The 21,312-nt window shown below is 30.7% G+C and overlaps 2 protein-coding genes across 3 annotated transcripts; one reads left to right on the plus strand and one right to left on the minus strand.

Moving 5' to 3' along the window:
• Window positions 1–761: 761 nt before the first annotated feature.
• LOC137820146 (ethylene-responsive transcription factor ERF110-like) lies at window positions 762–2,595 on the plus strand. The gene is made up of 2 exons (XM_068623998.1): window positions 762–1,621; window positions 1,787–2,595. Exons 1-2 carry the CDS (start codon window positions 1,357–1,359, stop codon window positions 2,410–2,412), a joined length of 891 nt encoding a protein of 296 aa, XP_068480099.1. The 5' UTR covers window positions 762–1,356; the 3' UTR covers window positions 2,413–2,595.
• A 1,487-nt stretch (window positions 2,596–4,082) lies between these two features.
• Window positions 4,083–13,040, minus strand: LOC137820145 (26S proteasome non-ATPase regulatory subunit 12 homolog A-like). Of its 2 annotated transcripts, none has more exons than XM_068623997.1 (12): window positions 12,761–13,040; window positions 12,342–12,536; window positions 11,401–11,508; window positions 11,193–11,297; window positions 11,021–11,077; window positions 10,739–10,935; window positions 6,121–6,220; window positions 5,921–6,033; window positions 5,677–5,827; window positions 5,448–5,525; window positions 4,511–4,759; window positions 4,083–4,405 (listed from the first exon to the last, which is right to left on the minus strand). In XM_068623997.1, the coding sequence occupies exons 1-11, from the start codon at window positions 12,773–12,775 to the stop codon at window positions 4,541–4,543; spliced, it is 1,338 nt and encodes a 445-aa protein (XP_068480098.1). In that variant the 5' UTR covers window positions 12,776–13,040; the 3' UTR covers window positions 4,083–4,405; window positions 4,511–4,540. The 2 variants fall into 2 exon arrangements, with proteins under 2 accessions (XP_068480098.1, XP_068480097.1); XM_068623996.1 differs by having other exon boundaries at window positions 12,615–12,884.
• Between the last annotated feature and the right edge of the window lie 8,272 nt (window positions 13,041–21,312).

Raw genomic sequence — 21,312 nt, forward strand, 5'->3', positions numbered from 1 at the left:
GTGATATTATATTTATATTTATATGTATATGTATGCGTAATGTCTAGAGTTAAATTTATGTTTTTATTGCAGAATGGGATGAACCCTCCGGCTGATCTCCGGTGTCCTTGTGGATAAGGGTTGGTTGATATTGAACAAGAATGTGAACTCAAGAAACGTACACACTGCTTACATGTATTAATTCATCTACTTGCACTGGATGGGATTGTTCTCAAATAGTGTTGAGTTTCTTCTGTAACGTCGTTTTACAAAAACCGATTAGGTGGGTCCTTATGTTAATTTCGCACCTTTCGATTCATCCTACTTCAATACATATCCTCTTAGGAAATGGATGGACACAAAAAAACAGGATTTCCCACCTTGGTGGGCCACAATTACTATATTTAGTTCTTGGATACATCCCTTTTGCTTTTACTTGCAAAAACTTATCACCTTCATTTTTATTATTAACTAAAATCTCACACCAAACAAAATATAAGTTTTTTTACATTTAATATTAAAAATGTATGGTGATTATTATTTTTAATTAATATAAAATTTTTCCAAGAAATTCTGCTAGAATATGTTTTGATACTATATTAAAAAATTTAGACTATTTTATTATTATAAAACAAACTTTTAAAGTGATAATTGATAAAAATTATCCTGACACCTAATTGATATGATTATCCAACCGTGTGTGTTATGATTTTTTATTTGACTAAACATTTTGGATTAAAATGAAGGAGTTTATTATCTAACACTTCCCATAAAAAAAAGTCAAAGAGGACAAAAATTGGTCTTTCCCTTACGATTTATTTGAATGTCGGCTGATACAGGTGTCTACTTTTTCTTCACTTTTTGCCGACTAGCAGGAACTGCCGGTGGAGGTTCTCTCCACACACAACACTTGCGCCGGCAAATTTATGCTTTTCACATTTAAATTTTTTATGGAAGTTATTAAAATAAAATGTAAAAGGTTCTTAATTGTTTAATTAATCTCCCGAACCTTAATTATGTGGTGCAAAAGAAGATTGGGAGATAGAGAAAATGGAAGGAATTATTCAAACCGCTTTACATTTTAATCTAATTTATTACAGTTACTTGGTAAATAAGGAGAGAAGTTGTGTAGGTGTGAACTGTTCAATAAATCACCACCGACTGACTCTCCTATGGCGGCGCCTGCGAACAAATTGGACCTTTCCATCGTTTCGTATATATAAGAAACAACTGAGAGGGTTGTGGGATTGAAGGGGTGTCTGCATGCACAAAACCTAATCCAAGTGTCTCTGATTTGAATTTGTTTACACGTGTTTATTTAAGGTGGCGAATCCAAGAGAGAAAAACGAGGTTGACAAGAACGAGAACGAGGGAGGGATGATGAACAGTACCGCATTGCCAAGGCTATTTCCGGGCATGAATAGGGAGAGAGAGATGTCTGCTATGGTCTCAGCTTTGACCCACGTCGTCACCGGAGAGGTTCCAACAACCACTGATTCTGTCACACCAGACGTGCCTTCTTCTGCTTCTACAACACCCTCTTTACCTTCTTCATCTAATTATATTCTTGCCTCCTCTTCTAGCAAGAGAACTAGGGAACAAGACACACCATGCTTCTCACAAGCCTCTTCTGTACCAAGAAGTAAGCACCGCCTTCAAATCTTTACCATCTATGTTACTTTCTTCAATTTTCTCTGATTGCATATTAATTGTAGCATAGATTAGAAGAGTAGTGAAGCTTCAAGGTTGCAGTGTAATATGTGTTATTTGGTTTGGTTACCAACTAACAAGATACATGTGAATACAGGTGGAGAATGTTCAAACAATTCGAGAAGCAGAATACGAAGGGAAATGGGAAATGCTGTGTATGAATACAAGACAACAGAGAATGTGAGGAGGGATGAGGAGAGGAGGAAATACAGAGGAGTGAGGCAGAGGCCGTGGGGGAAATGGGCGGCGGAGATAAGAGATCCGTTCAAGGCGGCGAGGGTGTGGTTAGGGACGTTTGACACGGCGGAGGCAGCTGCTAGAGCATACGATGAAGCTGCTCTTCGATTTAGAGGAAACAAGGCGAAACTGAACTTCCCTGAGAATGTCACTCTCCGGCAACCTGAGTTTAGTGTTTCCAATTCCGCCACTTCTCTTGCGTCCATTTCAACGTCCAGGGATCAAGTTGTGCATACTCCATCTTTTCTCCCTTCTCAAGCAGCGACCAACGTTTACGAGTATTTTCAGCTCTCGGGCTACCCCACCAACCTTTATAATGACAGGACGCTTGTCACGTCTTCCATGGCTTCTCAACTTCACTCTTCTTCCTCTTCTTCTGCGTTTGTATCGTCTTCGCAGGACACTTCACTTTCTTCCTTTTATTCTAGCCAGATACCACCACCACCTTGGTCTGCTTCTGCTCCTAGCTCTTCTTCCTCAGGATGATTCCTTTTGTTTATTTCTTCTCTCTCTGTATTTTTCTTCTTTCATTATACCTCTTCATGAATTTTTTTTAAACCATTATAGCCCCCTCCTCTCTTGTTTGTAATTGCATTGTCAATCCAGTTCTGATTCATTATTTTGGCTGACGATGTTTATGGAGGAAAATAAATCGCCATGTTTAAACCAGACTTGAGTACAGTTTAACAGGTTTGATAAACTTGACACATTTTCTTCACTAAGATTTCTTTACTATTAGGAATGATATGCATTAATAAATCCCTAGACTAATTTTGAAATTATACATGTCATTTTAATTGTTCATTTTATCAAGTTTTCTATTTTAATTTGTGAATTTGCAAATAGTCACTAAGGCTTTTAAAGTGATTGATTGATACCTTACTCCAAAAGGAATTGAGAAAATAATACTTGAGATGAGAAGGAACCTATATGAAGTTAAAAAGTAAAGCACGCTTGAAATCTTACTAAAATGAAGTAATTACAATTATAATATAATCGGTGGCTGGTCTTCTGACATTGCATGTTGGTAACGTTGGGAGAGAAAAATGCTTTGACATTTTGTTCCATCGAGCGCTTTAGTATTTTCTTTCTATAAAGGCAACATCTTCCTGATCTTGCAAATTCTTTTCTTCCTTTTAATCATCCAAAAGTCGTCATCACAATGAGATTCAAACATTCATTCGGCGGATTATTATATTCACCTTGTTGAAAAATTTCGTTCAAACAACCTCTTGATGAAATGGTCCAAAATGCCTCCGTTAAATACTTGTGTATACAAATATGCAAGTTAAGGTCAGATGAACCGTCCACTAAAGTTCAAAAGGAGGAAACCCTCAATTTGACTGCTATCATCCTGAGCTGAAGATCATAATAAAACAGGAAAACAAACTTAGTGTGAACCAAGGTTGGCAAAGCCTTACTATTATAATGCTTCCTTGCGTCTGAGCAAAGTAACTCCAAAATAAATTTCATTTAAAGCTTCCTTTTTTATCTTTATACACGTCCCTCTCACAAACCACGGAGAGAAAGTACTATGAACACTTAAGCCACACGTAAGAACTCAGTCGCGTGTAAAACACCGAAAACAATGATAATGCTGTGCAAGTAACATAGTCGTTCAAGCAATTGTAACTTTTACATAACATTTTGACTCAATCGTTTATTATGAAGTTTAATTATTATTTGAAAAAAACGACACTTGCGTTTATGTTGAGTAATTGCATCGTCATTATTTTCCTTAATGATAAAATTAATTATAGTCTTTCTCAAGGTCACGCAAAATGGTGACCAAACTGATTTTTTCACGGCCAAGAATCGTGTGACATGTCAAACTAAGGAAAAAACTAACGCTCCACCGTTCAAAAACAATTACATTTTTATTCATTCAGTATACATACATGTTACAAATGCTGTCTAGTTAAAACCAGATTTCAATGTAAAAAAGGGCAATCGATTATCATATATTTTTTTAACTGAACAGCTTTCGTTTTCCCTATTTTTCTTTTCCCTTCCTATTTCCATCCATCCTGATTTCTACCTTTTTTATTCTTTTCTACCAAACACACCCTTGACAAACTCCAAATTTCTGTTAAACAAAAGAAAATTCAGCTAGCAAAATGTAAAGGAGAAAAATAACAAGACAACCGCATCCAACATGCAGAAGAAACTGGAATAGTGAGCCCAAGGAATGAGGGAGAATTGAAAGGACAAAAGAATATCAGCACTCATTCTCTTCCCACTGACCCACAAACAAGACCGTTCAGGATCCTGTCATAAGTCGGCGGTAAGGTATGCACCATTAGTATACAACGGTAAGAAGCATATATCAGCTCTACCCTAATTTCATAATTGACAATAAAATGGTAAAATAAATCATTGTCGTTTAATCCAATACCTAACCAACCTAATCAGCAATAATTCAAATGAACATCCTGTCAAGGCAACTTCAGTCCAAAATAACATCTATATTGGGATTCTCCTGCAGTTACCAGATAGAAGCATTGTGATAGATAGTAATGGAAAAAGTTCAGCAATGAACCATGGTACTTCCATATATTACTTTCATAAGGACCTTTGGAAGTACCTGTAACTTTTAATAGTGGCATGGACATTCTTAAACCTTCAAGGCAGCCTTATGCACCATGGTTTCCTTGTGTATTTGATGGCAGCTCTTCTCCACAAGATCAAGCAGTCTCTCCAAGTTTGCTGCCCATGAGTTAAGAAGATCGTTGCTATCCTTGGCACTTTGGAAACAAACTATTCCCATGGGTCTATCAATTTTCGCCACCAATGCCTTGGAAACAACCATATCTGAAAGATGCTTCTCAGCTTCCTAAAGTTTGCAAGGACAATTAGTTATAATCTTCAAAACAGAAGACGAAATTAGAACAGTTTGCAACATCTATATGCATAGGTAGATCATTAGCAAACAATATAGCGATCGGTATGAGGGGCAAATGTACTATTCAGATATTTTAAGCTGTGTTGCAATTTTGGCCCCCTTATTTTTTATCATGATTTCAGTCCCCACATTTTAGAAAACCTGCAATTTTGGTTCAATCCTTAATTTTGCATGTTTAATTCTTTATTTTTAAAATTAATTAATTGAACTATTTGTCGATGGAACTTTTAATGAATATGTCGGATCTAGGGTTCAATTGGACCAAGAGAAAAGGTATGCAAAATTGAAAGTTAGACCAAAATTGTGGATTTACAAAAATGTGGAGTAAAAAAATAAATAAATAAAGGAGATCAAAATCACGAATCGGGAATCAAAGGTGAGACCGAAGTTGTAAATTAGCCTATTAAGGCAAAGAGAATCTCTGAGGAGGCAGTTGCCCTGAAAAGCTTATATGTAGGTCCATTCCTGACTAAAGCGGCATATAACATGAAACTACCTTACCACTGGTTATTGTGAAAGAACTGAGATATTTATCTGAAACACTAGAGGCTTACCCAAACACATTAAAAACTATCATTTGCCATAGAAAATCTTTCAGCACATAATCATAATTACTAACCTGAACACTGAGACACAAAAGCGCTGCAAGTCTCTTCAAAGTAATCCTTGCATAGTATTTTGATATTACAAGAATATTCTGACAAGGTAAACAAAAATACACTATTAATGCTCACATCCTAAATTAAGAAGTTTTGAAAAACTGAAAAATAAGATATCCACAAAATACCTCCCAAGCAATTTGTAGGGAGGGAAGGGACAAAAGAAATATAACAATGTGAGGGAATTACATGTTCAATTACTCTTTCCCTCAGATCTTCTGCTGCTTTATCACCCAAATTCTTTCCAACGTTATTCTCATTCTCAAACTCATCCTTGTATGAATCCCAAAGAGTTGTCCACTGGATAACCTCCATAGTGACCAACTGTTTCAACAGTAACCTACAACATGATGTGTAACAGGTGCATTAGATGAGAATGAAAGCATGACTAAAATGTCTAACAAGACACAAGCCCAGGATTAGGATGGTGTACTTAAAGTTTGGAATCTCGGACAGATTCCTATCCTCCAAGGTGGAATTGAGAAGGCTTGACTGCATTGGATCATGTGGTGATAGAACCAAGTACCAGCATATTTTCCTCAGGATCTATATGTAAGGAAAATATTCAGAAAAAAAGAAAGAAACTCAATCTGACAATAATAGATAAATCAAATAAGTAAAAAGGAACCCTACTGGAATCCACTCGGCAGGATTTTCTTTGACAGATGGAATCTCATATATTGCCTTGTAGCATCGGCAAATTTCAAGATAATCATTTTTATGGGAATAGTACCTTACAGAAATCATCACAAGACAACCAAAAAATTATGATCAGCCTGCAAGCATCATCTGGAAGTAGCATCAAAAGAATGCAACACCCAAAGCAAATGAAACAAAACAACCATTAACAAAAATCTTTGTAGATCATTGAAATTGATTTTTAAAATAGAACCAAATTAAAAGAAGCTGAGTACTAGTTTATAAGAATTGAACAGAGTATCCATTTGAATAATGACAAACAGAAAATAAAAATCATTTGATAAGAGTCACTAAATGAAAGTTAGATAATGTTGTTTTGAAAGGGTGTCAACTTCAGAGTTCACAGCATAACGTATTTACAGAATAATAGTCATTCTCAAAACAATAATCAAGAGTAAAAAAGGCATTTTTATGTTTGTAAAGTAAGGAAAAAATAGAACCTGTATCCTGCTGATTTTAAAATATCATTCCTTACATTTCTAAGGTCAGTCAATTCATGATACAGTTAGCATCATACCTGGACTGAAAACTGTGAATGACATAAACACTAGTTGTTGAGTTGGTTTAAATATGGTAAAAAAGGGGATATGCTTTTGATAAAAACACTACACCAGACCCGTAAAAAATGTAAATTGATTAGTTAGTGTTGAATGCAACGGACTTAGCCCATAGTTTATATTATTCTATTATTATTGATTATATTATTATTTTCATCTATAAATAAACACTCATGTGCAGGGATATCAATCCTATATTTATTTTCTTCATTCTTAATATGGTAAGAGAGTCATTAATAGTCTATCCTATCGACAGTTTGTTGGGCTTATTAGATCACCCGCTATCGGGCTGTGATCGGATCACCTATAATATATAGTCTCACGCACGAGTTGACAGATATCGACGTGAGGAAGGTGTGTTGGAGATCCCACATCCACTAGAAATAAAGACATTTCATAGTGTATAAACGGTTGCAAACTTCACCTTCCATAGATTCGTCTCCTACCATTCCATAGATCCACCTCCTACCATTGTGCCGTCGGCAACTGGATCTATGGCTTCTTCAACTGCCACCATACCCAATCCATCTATCTATACTAATTATGTCAATGCTCATCTCTTTATTGACAAATTGGATGGAACTACACTTAGGTCTCAGATATTAAATTATGGCTTAAGAGTGAAGATTATGTAGATCATCTTACCCAATATGTTCACAATGTTGTTGCAGATAAGGTTTCCTGTTGGTTGAAAATTAATGTTCAATTACGCATTGTTATTAAATCTACTATTCACTCATCTTTAAAACAAATCTTTCGGTGTTTTTGAGACATGTTCAGAAGTTTGGGAATAGGCTAAATTATTATACACTAATGATACTTAACGTCTTTATGGTGTGTTTCAAAATCCCCTTATTGTTGCTCCCAAACATCTTATTTGTACAATGGTTGAATATATGGGTAAACTACATGCTCTTTTGCGTGCGCCAAGTAAATGCATCACTAATATACCTTTTCTAGTTGATGACTATTCTACTTTAATCTCTCAGCGTCCAAGTTGGCCAAAGGATGTCATAAGTGTGACCATTGTGACAAACTTGGCCATAGAATTGACCGGTGTTATGCCTTACATGGTTGTCCTCCTAGATCAGTTGCGGTTGCCCAAACTATTCATGTGCAAACCTTCTACTATGGACCCTACTTCATCTGATATCTCAAGTCAGCCTACAATTTTCAATTAATTTCTTAAATGGTATGAAGATTGTCATAACTCTGGTTCTACTACTTCTGTTGCACATTCAAGTACACCTTTTGCTGGCCTTACACACTTCAATTCTCTTGGTCCTTGGGTTCTAGACTCAGGTGTCATAGATCATATTACTGGTAATAAATCTTTTTTTTCTTTTTTGTCTATCTCTTATTTATCATTCATTAACATGGACAATGGCTCTAGGGTCTCATCCCATGGTGTTGGTACTATTCATATCTTTCCTTCTTTATCTATTGATAATGTTCTTTATGTTCCTAGTTCTACCATTAATTTATTATCCATTAGTTGTCTAACTAGATCCATTGATTGTGTTATTTCTTTTATCAAAGATTATGTTTGTTTACATGACCAAAGTTTGGGACAGATGATTGGCACCGGGTGTGAGTCTCATGGTCTTTATCACCTACGAACATTTGCATATGTTGGCACAGTTATGGATTCTCAATCTCTCATTCATGCTCAACTAGGTCATCCTAGTCTTGCCAGATGTACCTTGTTCCAAGTCTGTCCAAAGTGTCTAGTTTGTCTTAGGGGTGGCAATACGGACTGGCAATACAAGCTGGCTCTCCCCAGATAGGCCCAACCCCCGTTTAGCCAACAAAATGCGGGCTCATTTCATTGGCTCGTCTTGCATAAGAGGTAGTCTGCGGGTTGACCCATGTAAGAAGATTAGACACCTATGGATACTAATGCCAAACTCCTACCAAGGGGAGCCTTTCTAAAATCCTGAGATGTACAGAAGATTAGTTGAAAAATTGAACTATTTTACAATCATTCGTCTAGATATTTCATTTGTTGTTAGTGTGGTAAGTCAATTCCTTTATTCACCATATGTTAATCATTGGAATGTAGTCATTCATATATTGAAATACACTAAAGGTTCTCCTGGGAAAGGCTTGTTATATGGTCACAATAATCATACTAAAGTTGTATGTTATTCAGATGTTGATTGGGCAGGATCTACGTCTGTTAGAAGATCCACTTCCGGATATTGTGTTTCTATTGGTGATAGTTTAATTTCTTGGAAGATCAAGAAAAAAATGTTGTGACAAGATCTAGTGTTGAAGCAAAATATAAATTTATGCCTTCAACTATTTGTTAGCTTATTTGGCTTAAATAGTTACTCAAATAATTGAAATTTGAAGAAGTCAATCAAATGACACTCATCTATGATAATATTAGCACAAATCATGAAATGACCAAACATATGGAGATTGATTGTCATTTCATTCGAGAAATGATTGTGTCTGAAGACATCAAGACTGAATTTGTTAATTCAAAATGATCAACTAGGAGATATTTTCACTATATTTATTTTCTTCATTCTTAATAGTTAGAAAGAAATAAGTGATTGTCAAATAACTAGAAGAAAGTGATTGTCAAAATCTAGAACATCCTGTTTCATGTTTTATTGAATATCATGTACAAGTGCACATGTACACAGGCTTGTAGGAAACTCAATAAATCAACCTCCCCTGTCCTTTCAAGTTAAGCCACGGTAGTGTGAACCTATACTTGAGGTATCAACTGTACAACTCAACAAATCATTCTTTCATGATATAACATAAATCATGAAGAGGCTCACTGTAGTGTCAACCTATATTTAAGGTATCAACCGTATAAATTTCACCTTTGACCATACACCTAATTACACCTCAACAACCCTTTGATACCAAAAAAAAAAAAAATGCAAGGACTTCTAGAATAGAAGCAAGTAAACACTTGTGACTTGTCATCTCCGAGTTTATCCATCCTCAATGGAGCTTAAATTAGATGGTGTTTAATCATACCAACCAAACAATTTTGAAAAGATCTTAAATTATAAGTAGCTTTTGTTTTCAAATGAATAAAAGCCCAAAAAATAGAGCTTCTATAAAACCTAATTATAGTATCTTCAACTTGTATTCTGTTTTGATCAAGAGTGAAACAGATAAGAAAGAGAATGATAGAAGTGAAAGAGAAGCAAGGAAGAAAATGTGTTTTTTGAATGAATAGAAATAAGAAAAGCAGTGGAAATATTTTTCTCCTCTAGTTTGGATAAGTGAAAGTGAAAGAGGAAATAATGTATAAATTGCAAACAAATAATAATTAAGAAAATTAGTTGGTAAAAAATTAATTTTTTACTATATTATTTTTTCGTAACATAAATTATTTACTATTTATTTTTTATATTATGAAAAAATCATTTTGAAAAGTGAAGAGCTTGTTCCCATAACTCTTGCAGCTAGTTCGATGGGAAAAGTTTTTATATGTGGGAGCCACAAAAATTTCCTCTTTTATTTCTCCTCTAAAACAAATGGGGGGAATTTGACATTTCCATCCTATCTTCCTCCTCTCCATTTCCTTACTCTCTATTTATACTAAAAACTGGTCCAACCACTTAGTGTCCCATGAAAATTGAAGAGCTCTAAATCTACTCTGTACCCCTCCACAGAAAAAAATTCTGCAAAAAATTATGGTTCCCTAGATCAAGTTCAAAATATTGATAAAGAAAAAAGATTAAAAATCACTTATTCCAAATATGCGGAAGCAGAACTGAAAATATGAGCAAGAAAGATGGAAAAAGTTCTTCAATAGCAAGTTTGTCACCAAAGTGCATGAACTAGTAACAGATATATCAACCCTTGAATTTATAGGATTTCTATTATCTATAGCGATAGTAGCACTATATACCGCTACTGATAACTATGTTGTAACAGAACACCATCTATATTTTAACACCCCCCCATCAGGAAGCAGACTGAATTGAGAAATCAAAACAAGATAGCAAGTAGGGAATCAGTACCGAATCATTAGTTCATAATAGATTCGCTTCAACTCTGGTAGAGATGGTATATCTGCAGGAGCTTCTTCAACAAGATTATCACCTTCTTTAGGCTTTTTCTTTTCCTTTGAAACATCAGCATCAAATACTCTGGTACTAATCTTTCTTGAGAGTATCTGAGCACGAACATAATCCTGGCGGTCTAGACACAAACGAACCTGCACCACAAGTAAATGCATGAGAACTACAAATCAGCAAAATTAGTAATTTTATTACTTAAGTATAAAGTAGAATGTCCAGTACTTGTTCAAGAATGAAAGCAATTTTCTCAGTTTTTGCCATGGCACCAAAAGTTTCTACCTGTTAAGAGAACCAATCATGTAAGTCACCTGACAGCTAGTTGCATTAGCCAATAACATATCAAAATCAAATGTGCATAATAAAAAAACACAATACATTTAATATTCACACTGACCGCAATTTCTTGCATCAAATCAGCAGCTTCTGCAATATGTCCTTGTTCTTCCTTAATTTTTGCAAGTTTCTTGATCAATCGAGCTCCCTCAATCTCAACATATATCTAACAGATGATACAAATACAATTAAATATGCATCTTATCTTATTATTAGACTACATCGGAGGATAATAAAAAAATTCAGGAGAGAAAACATCATATGCTCACCTTTCCTGCAGATACAATGTTCAAGGTTTTTATGAGTTTTATACGGGTTTCAATATCCGGTGTCTCATCAATATATTGCATAGCTTGCTGGACCATCGCTGTTACAGCCTGTGTACAAAGGATAGGCTTATGAATGAAGATCATGTTTCTTGTACCAATTGCAAGACAACTGGATAAAATCTCTACTCAAAGCAAATAGATTATAACTTGTCAAATGCAAAAGCTGTGAGCTTCCTATAAATAACATGGGTTCAATTTAGTATCAGGGCAAAAACAACCGAGAAATTTTCACGGATCAGTTTATAGCTTATAGGGTAAGAAACTAACGTGTAGGTAGAACGACTACCAGATCAAATTTATTAGAGACGTTGTATTGCAATTTGCAAACCGAACCAAGAATTTTGATTTTACCCTTGTGTTCCAGCAAACCAGTCCAGCATTTATTTTCCAAATAAACAACGAAAAATAAAATTATAAGTGGTGAAAGACGCATGTCCTGCAGAATGTCTACTCTAAACTTTCTAACATAAGTCTACAAGGTCCTAGCATGAATAGTTATTGCCAAAAATACAAATAACGTTTCTCTTTTTCTAGTTAGAATGATAATTAAAATATATTTCAGATTAAACTGATGAAATCAACCAAGATCACAATACTTAAACTTCTTCTACTTGCGCCCATGTCCCATTGATATTTGAAACAAAATTTCCATAGATATAGGTTAACACACAATACCTGGCGAGTAACGAAACACTATAGAATATAGATAACGAAGTAGACGACAACCAATTCTAAAGCAAACTAAGAAAATCACGGCCACGTCAATTAAAGCCCAAACAAACCTAACATAAAATTCACCTACACATTTTATCAAGATAAAAAAGAAAACAAAAAGTAGATAGGTTTTTGCTCCCAGTGAAAAACAAAGAAAAAACCCTTACCTGCTTAAGCTGGCCACGTCGTTTGGACAAGAGAACAATCTGGTCATTGAGAGTGTTCCAGGCACGCGCTTCGAAACATAGCCGTAAAATTTCAGTGACGGCGTTTCTTGTGGCGGCGACATCGCCGGCGAGCCTCGCATGCTTCTCTGCATTCAGCAATTGCTCTATTTCCGCATCTAAATTCCCTGCGTTCCCCTGAAAATCCAGAAGAATCGTCAACTCTGCTAATCAAAATCCAAAATTCAACCATTCCTATTTTGTTCTAAAACCTACGCCGAGCAGCTTCATAGGGAGGTATAAATAAAAGTAGAGACAGAGAGTGACATCGAGTAGTAACAGAGGAAGCGTATAAAGAAGAGTTGAGATCTGGAGTGTGAGGAACATTTGGAAAACATTAGCACAGAAAAGCGGGGGCGTACCATAGCCATAACCATTGAAGTTAGCGACTTTGCGTGCTGGAGGGGGAGAAGAGACGAACTTGTGTTCTACTCTACTTGAAAGAAAGGAATCACATACATAACATAACATTAAACTATTTTTATGGGCCTAACTTTTTCACTATGCTTGGCCTTCCATGTAATCCGATATTTTGGCCCAATTCGTTTCTATACTATTGCATTCAATAAAATTGGGATGGCAAAATGATCACTTCACTATATTTCTTCCTACATCTTCATTGGGGTGTGTAAAAGACAAAAATATGACTTTAGTTTTTATCATCTATTTCTATGTCGTTATGGTCTTTTCTCATCTCCTTCTTTCTCTATCTCTATGGTTATATTTTCTTTTGGTCCTACATTTTTTTTAACTTAAAAGAGATCAATATATCAACATTAATTGCATTTTGACGAAGACTCATTTTGATGGAGACTCTTTCAGTCCTCATCAATAACTTCCAAATTTCATAATTTCAAAAATAACTTTTGAATTTCATAATTAAAACAATTTTTTATAAAAAAAATAATTCATAATTATATAATATGCACGACATTCCCAAATTACACGATCAAAATAAAATTATAAAAAAAATAATTTTTAAATTATATAATTTAAAACTCAACAATAATTTTTAGATCTTGAAATTAAAAAGTAAAAAATACTTTTATATTATACGATTTAATATATAAATCATAGTACATTTGATATGTTGTTAATATTTTTGTTATAATAGTTTTATTTTTTAATGTAATTATTATTTTATAAAAGGGACTAACTTACAAGTGTATTGGTTGACTCAACCTAAACTCATTTAGTCTATTGTGTGATTAAGTATTCTCCTTCAGACTACTATTAAGAGCATATGTGTGCTACAACCTGAAGAGATGACTCCAAAGGAGATTCAAGGGTCTTCCATAACTAAATATCGTCCCACTAAAACCATCATTAAAATGCCATGAAGTAGGTGTTTCAGTTACTAAAGAATTAAATTGGTCACTGTCATTATTTCCTTGGTTACTAAGGCAAAATGATTGATTTAATAATCGATTTAGTAATTAATGTTTTAATCACTAAACCAATTACTAATGATATTTTTTAATTTTCAATTAGTTTTTCAAAAAGTAATATACCATACAACACATAAAAATAAACACATACATGTGGTACAAAATTCATCAAAATAAAATTAATTTATAAACATTTACATCCTAATAATGTATAAACAATCATAGAGAAAATGTAAAAACATTTATATACTTAAGGAAGTAATTAATTATCTATATGATCATATATAAAGTAAATAAACTTTGGGCTTAAACATATTAGATATCTATTTAGTAATGAATTTCCTATTAAATATGAAATGTATTAAAGATATAACTCCAAAATTATCTTTAAGAACAGTAAATTTGACAAGTTCCGATCATTTCAAACATGACATGCACAAATGCCTATGAGAAATCCAGTGTCCAGGTAAAAGGTGTGATTTTCTACAAAAACAATAAAAAAAACTATACAATTTCTTTCACCATGTCAATTCTAACCTTTACCCATTATTTTTTTAAATTTTCAAAATTATCCTTATTTTAGATTTGAAAATCCAAAATAGCAAATATAATTCAAAACTAAAAAAATACATTCGGGACAAAAGAGTTCAGAACACAAAATTAAAAATAATTCAGAATAAAAATTTCTGAAATTCAAAAAGTGTATTCCGGGAAATCAAAATCCAAAATATTTCTAAGATCATTTTTATTTACACCCTTCTTTTATATAAGGTTATTTTCATTATTTATGAGGAATATTTTTGTCATTTTAAATAAAAGATTTAGTACATGTTGAAATTGATATGGTGTAGGAAGAAATTGTCTCAAAACTAAAGGAATGATTTACCACTTTCATTGGACTCATGGAAAAATACAAGTTGTTTTTTTAAATCAAAATAAAAAATAAAATTTGCAAAAAAAAATAACAAAATAAAATCTACAATATCTCAAACTTAAAGTAAATTTTATACAATAATATAAAGAAAAGATTTTGCAGTTAGAGTCTAAACAATGAAAAACACAGTTTTACTGTGCAAAATGAAAGTTAGAAAATCAATTGTAAAAAAACACGAAATCCAAAAAAAATTGCATTATAAACTTGTTTCCAAGAAAGTTGAATATATATATATATATAATTAATTACAATTTACTATTTTACCCTTTATAATTTAAATATAAGAAATATAATTAAGATTATAAAAAAATAATTCTTCTAAAATAACATAATTAATACTTTTTAATAATAAAAAAATAAATTTATATAATAATTATATTAATTAAAAATTAATAATGTTATTTAATATAAAAATAAGTTTTTATCAAATATTTATAATTATAAATATTTAAATAATATTTTTAATAAAAAATAATTATAATTTATAAACAAATAAATTAAATTAATTTTTAAATATAAGGGTAAATTTGTAAACTTACACTTTTATCAATTAAAAAAATATAATTTCAATCACATCCTTCACAAACTTTCATAAATTTTTCCTACACTTTCTACTCTATTTACTTTAATCCAAACATTTTAACTTTCTTTACATTTTTCCTTCAAATCATCTCAAATTCATTCACTCATTTTCACCCCCTTAATCCAGACAAAACATTAAAGTTGGAAACATAATCCAAAATTTCTACAAGATAAATTTTGAAACAAAAATTGTTTTTCGAGATCCTTGGTGCAAAGAAATATATAAAAAGGCATAAACTTGAAGAGAAAAATCAAGTTTTCAAATTAAGGGTTCGTAAAACAGAGTATTATAATTTCCTTAATTTTCTTTATTTTCTTCATGTTAATCCTTTCGCTTTGCCTTTGTATGGAAGACTAAATTTTTTGGAATTGATTCTCTTGTGATTTCGCAATGAATTTTGAGATTTTTGTCCATAAAGTTTTATTGTTAAATTCTCTATAACAAAGTGTGTGTTTTCTATTGGTCTTTTTGAAATTTGGTTTCCATCAAAAGAATTATTTTTTAACGCTTGTTGAAAATTTAGTTATTTTCTTTAATTGAGATTATTGGGTAATTCACTTAGTCTTTATCAATATCTTGTCTGTTTAATTCAAGAGGTAGAATATAAACATCTCATCTCACGAGTAGACGTTGGAACTAGTGAGATATTAAATACATCAGTGTATGCTTGTTTTGTTGATAAGACTCCGTTGAATTTGATTGACGTTTGTTTGATTAAGTTTGACACTGTGTGAGGATTAAGTTTGACATTCGTATGGAAGACTAAACTCTTTGGGATTGATTCTCTTGTGATTTCGCAATGAATTTTGAGAATTTTGTCAATAAAGTTTTATTGTTAAATTCTCCCTAACAAAGTGTGATTTGCTATTAGTCTTTTTGAAATCTGGTTTTCGTTAAAAGAATTGTTTTTTAACTCTTGTTGAGAATTTGGTTATTTTCTTTAATTGGTATTATTGGGTAATTCACTTAGTCTTAATGAATCTCTTATTTGTTTAATTCAAGAGGTAGAAGATAAACATCTCACGAGTAAGTTGGAACTAGTGATACTGAATACATCAGTGTATGCTTGTTTTGTTGATAAGACTATGTAGAATTTGTATAAATTTTATAATATAATTAATTATAATAATATTATATAAAGATAATTTTTCATTATAAGAGTTATTGGTGTACAAAAATTTGTTCATATTTTATCATTATTAATATTTTATTTTGTTTATTTTTTTATTTTGTAATTTCAGCAAATGTGAACCGTGATATTTGGAGAGAGTGAAGAAAATTGGTAGGCTACTTTTAGACTATTTTTTTCAATTGTTATTATATAATTTTGAATTTCCTATTTTATCCTTAATAATATTTTATTTATTAATTTATTTTGATTATTTTGTTATTTTGTAATTTTAGCGGTTAACAAAGTAGTTTTTTAGTTTTATATTTTTTATTTATTTATTGTCACTTAATCATTGCTAGATGTGGACCTTATTTGGAGAGAGTAGAGGAATTGATACCCTGCTATTTGAGACTCATTTTTTCCAATTGCTATTATACAATTATGAATTTATGAAATTTGTGATTGACTTTATGTAGACCGTTTTTAATCTGATTCATTATAGCATAATGATTCTTATTATTTTTTTTAATTTTCAATTTGATTCAAATTAATCACGAAACAATTTGATTTTGAGTTTTGACCCATTTGTTTAGGAAACAGTTTTTCTGTTTTAAACTGATTTTTTTCTTTATTTTTAAAATTAAAGATATTTGTAAATTGACCATATATAACTACCTTGTTTGCTATGTTTCCTTCACAATACAGTGTATTTATGTTCCTTCTCATCTATATTCATATTTATTAAAATGTATTATATATTTACATTGTTAATATAAAGTGTACAAATAATAACATTGTTTATTCAAATTTTAATATTAAACATAAATATAGGTATAAATGATAAAAAAAATGTGGGTACAAAACCTGTGTTTCCACTAGTAATAATAATAATAATATAAATATATTTATATATTTATAATAATAACAAATATCATAAATATTTAAATAATAATATATAAAATTAATTTATAAAATAATGATAAAATTATAAATTAAAATATATTTTTAAAATAATGATAATATTATAATTTTTTATTTTATTTTACTTTATTTATATCAAGTATTTAATAATATAGATTATTAATAATAAAAATAAATATAGTTATTTATATAAAAAATAATTTCATATCATATTATTATTATTAATTAAAAAAATAAATATATAAATAAATTAATTGGTTTTTTAAATATAAAAATAAATTTGTAATCTTAATGTTTTATTATTTAAAAAATTAAGATTTCAATCAGACTAATCACGTCTTATGGAGCATAGATACAGATACGGACACAGAGATACATATAATTTCTAAAATGTAGGACACGGGACACAGATCTATATATTATATAATTTTGAATTATATAAATTGAAAATAAATATTTATGTGTAAAAATATGTTTCAGATTCCTTTGAGAGCTGGTAAGATATTTTTCATGACTGATTCAAAAGAATTTGTTTTTTATTTTTATAATCATAATAAAAATTTATACAAAAAAATTTGAGTTTTTAGAAAATTATTGTATTTATACCTTTTAAAATTGTGTTAAAATCATGCTAGAATTTTAAAATATCCAACAAATATTTTTTGAATTGAATACTTAACCGATAAGTGTCCTACGAGTGTCGATACTGATACGTGTGTATCCGACACCGATATGTCATTTTAAGAGAAGTGTCGGAGCCTCATACACGTCACTCACAAATTTATTATTTTTATAAAAAAATTATATTTAATAATAAAAAAAATCAATTTAAAAAAAATAATTATTCAATAGTATGAGAATTAATTTACAAAATTCTAATTAATTTAAATTTACACAAAATATCTCATATTTCAATATTTAAATATTTTTAAAGACAATAATAAATTTATAAACTTATATTTTATATCTTTTAAAAAAAATTAATATTTTCTCATAATTATTACATCACTAAAAATTTTTAATAAATTTTCATCAAACATTCCTTAATTCAAACACATTTACCTTCTTTCTAGTTTTTTTATAAAATTCTTACATAACCTCAAATTCCTGCATATTTTCTTTCCAATCCAAACATACTCTTATCCTGCTTTTTAAATTTGATGTGACCTGCTATGAGAGCAATGAATGATAGTACATGGTTGGATTACCCTAATGCCTGATAGATTGGGTTCTTTTCCCTCATTTGTTTGATCAAGCTTAATTGAATGAGAATTGTGAATTGTTAATTTTTTCCCCTCATTCTTTTCCTTTCAAACAGGAATTTGGGTGAATAGTGAATTCTACCATTTCTCATATTTCTCAAGAATATGTACTCTTGTAGAGTCTATGATGAAGTACTGAAATGTTTGGTCAGATTATCATTTCTCAACACCTTAATGCCTCAATTTTCTGGTAGCACCCTGTTCCTCCCCTTTTGATGAATCCCAGTGACCTAATGTTAGTTGGACATGTACTAGACCATTAAGTATGCAAAACTTCTCCAAGAGAACATTACAAATATTCTTTTAATTTCATATATTTTGCCATGATGATAGTGCTGCAGGACATTTACCATTGATTTTGGATATCTTATAACTAGGCAGGGAGTGAACCGGACATAAAGAAACAAAGGACAGAAGAAATTCTCTGCCAAATAATCATAATCTACAAAGAGAGAGGAATACTGAAGTTGGGTGGCATTTATGGAACAGCAGAACAGGTCAGATGATGATAGATTTGATTCTTGCACTGAGGTCCTTTCTGCATAAGAATATTAAAAAATAGTAAACATAACTCAATTTTATAATGCATCCTTTGAATAGTGTATCAGATTCCAGTGCATCCTGTTACAACGGAAGATGTTTTATGCAGAGGGAAGCTTGCTTTCCTATGAGATAAAAAGAAGCTAAAAACCAGAAAATTATGTTGCGTTGTGGTTTTATGGGATCTGGGAATTAAGGGCTTTATCTGATTTGAGTCATTACCCCAAAAAGACAAGTTCTATGACCCAAGCAAGTTATGGTATGATATTCAACTTCCCCTGGAATGGTAAAGAACAAAAGCATGTGTTGTATCAAAATGCTAGACACGATAATAATACCTTTGAAAAATTTGGCATCTCAGCAGCAGTAGTTGCAGCATAAAACTTATGTAGGAAATTGAATATAGAATTCAGATTGGCCAAAGGAGTACGGTTTTCAGTTTTGGAGTTAATTATTTACTTCTTCTCTATATATGCACACAATTCAAAAACCAAATTCGATTTTCAATGCAGTTATTGAGCTGAACACTTTTCCAGAATTAAAAACAAAAACTTTCTTCATTGATTTTTTTTTTATCGAATTCACATAATTATTTTCTATGAAACCATTATTTCATACTTTTTCTCAATTATCCGTTTAAATTTAATGGTTATAATTTATTAAATTTCATAGAAAACTTATTCTGTCACTATGTTACTATTTCAGACACGACAAAAGGGTAAAGGACAAAATTATGAGGAGTTCAAATAAAGAACCATTATTTGAGAAGAATAATTATGGAAGGCTTGTTTGGTAAGATATTAGTTTATTTGACTAATTAGTTATTAATATAAGAATATTTAATAAATATTTCAAATTAATTTATTTTAGGAGCTTTTAATTTATAAGATATAAACGTTCAACGAGCTTTTCGTTCTAAAGTAACTGATAACTTATTTAATTTTCTTTTATTATTATCTTTTATATTTTAATACATTTTTTTATTCTCAATTTTTTTACAATTATTATCTATTTATATTTTAGGAAAATAGTTAATCATTACACTATTTTTAACATTTGTTGAGTTATTTTTTAATTGTTAGTGCAGTTCAAATTAAAAAAATTTAACAGGTAACAAATGTTTATTATATGGTGCTATGTGAAAATTACACATAACAAAAATTTTAAAAAAGAATTTTAATGTAACAATAATTTAAATTAAGGGATACAAATTTTTAACCGAAAAAAGAAATGATTAATAAATTTGATTAATAGTGATTAAATAAACTGATTATAATAACATATTTTTCTAATAAAAAAACATACATAACTTTTAAAAAATAAACAAAAATACTAAAAAAATTAATTATTTAAAAAAATATAAAATTATAATTATATAATAATATATTTTTACATAGAAACACAAATTTTATTTACATAATAAAACTTATATAGTTATATACTTTTATGTTATTTAACATTTATTAACTAACTTACGCTTTTAATCTAATAAGATAATTTATTAGCTTAAAACTTATAAGTTAAAAGCTTAACTAAAAGTTAGGAATATATAAACTAGAAATTAAGAACTTATTATCTAGAAGGTAGTTGTTAACTTATAAACTAAAAGTACCTAAAAATAGAGGTCATGGATATGTTAACCTACAAAGTATATGGATTTTAATTATTTATACAATGGAGTCCAATTTCAGCCTCCATAATTTGATAGGTAAATCAATAAGTTTGACTAAACATTTAATAAACCAAATTCAAACAGTTTCGAATAACTATTTATACTTTTACACAGAAGATGTATAGTATTTTTTTAATAATAATATGCAGTAGTGATATCAACTTCCACAGTAAATTTCATGCTTATAGATGAGTTGCACTAAATTTTGGAGGTTTAGTTTCAACATCAAAAGTTAATATACCAGTTACAACAATTTTTTTTTGTCGTTTTGGAATTGAATAAAAGACGAAGGTATGAACTATTGCTATTGCTAAGTAAAAGAGGAAAGATCGAGGAAGAAGAAAAACACCAAAACAAATGCAGACATGAAAACCTATTGCTAAGCAACAATCATATAGAACTAATAAATAACAGTATAAAGTGCATGGCAAAGAGGATTGCAAGTTGAAACAAACTTCCATATATTATAATAATATATTGCATCTGGAAAGGACGTCCACACA

The sequence above is a fragment of the Phaseolus vulgaris genome, chromosome 9 (genome assembly GCF_000499845.2).
Source record: "Phaseolus vulgaris cultivar G19833 chromosome 9, P. vulgaris v2.0, whole genome shotgun sequence".
Classification (NCBI taxonomy): domain Eukaryota; kingdom Viridiplantae; phylum Streptophyta; class Magnoliopsida; order Fabales; family Fabaceae; genus Phaseolus; species Phaseolus vulgaris.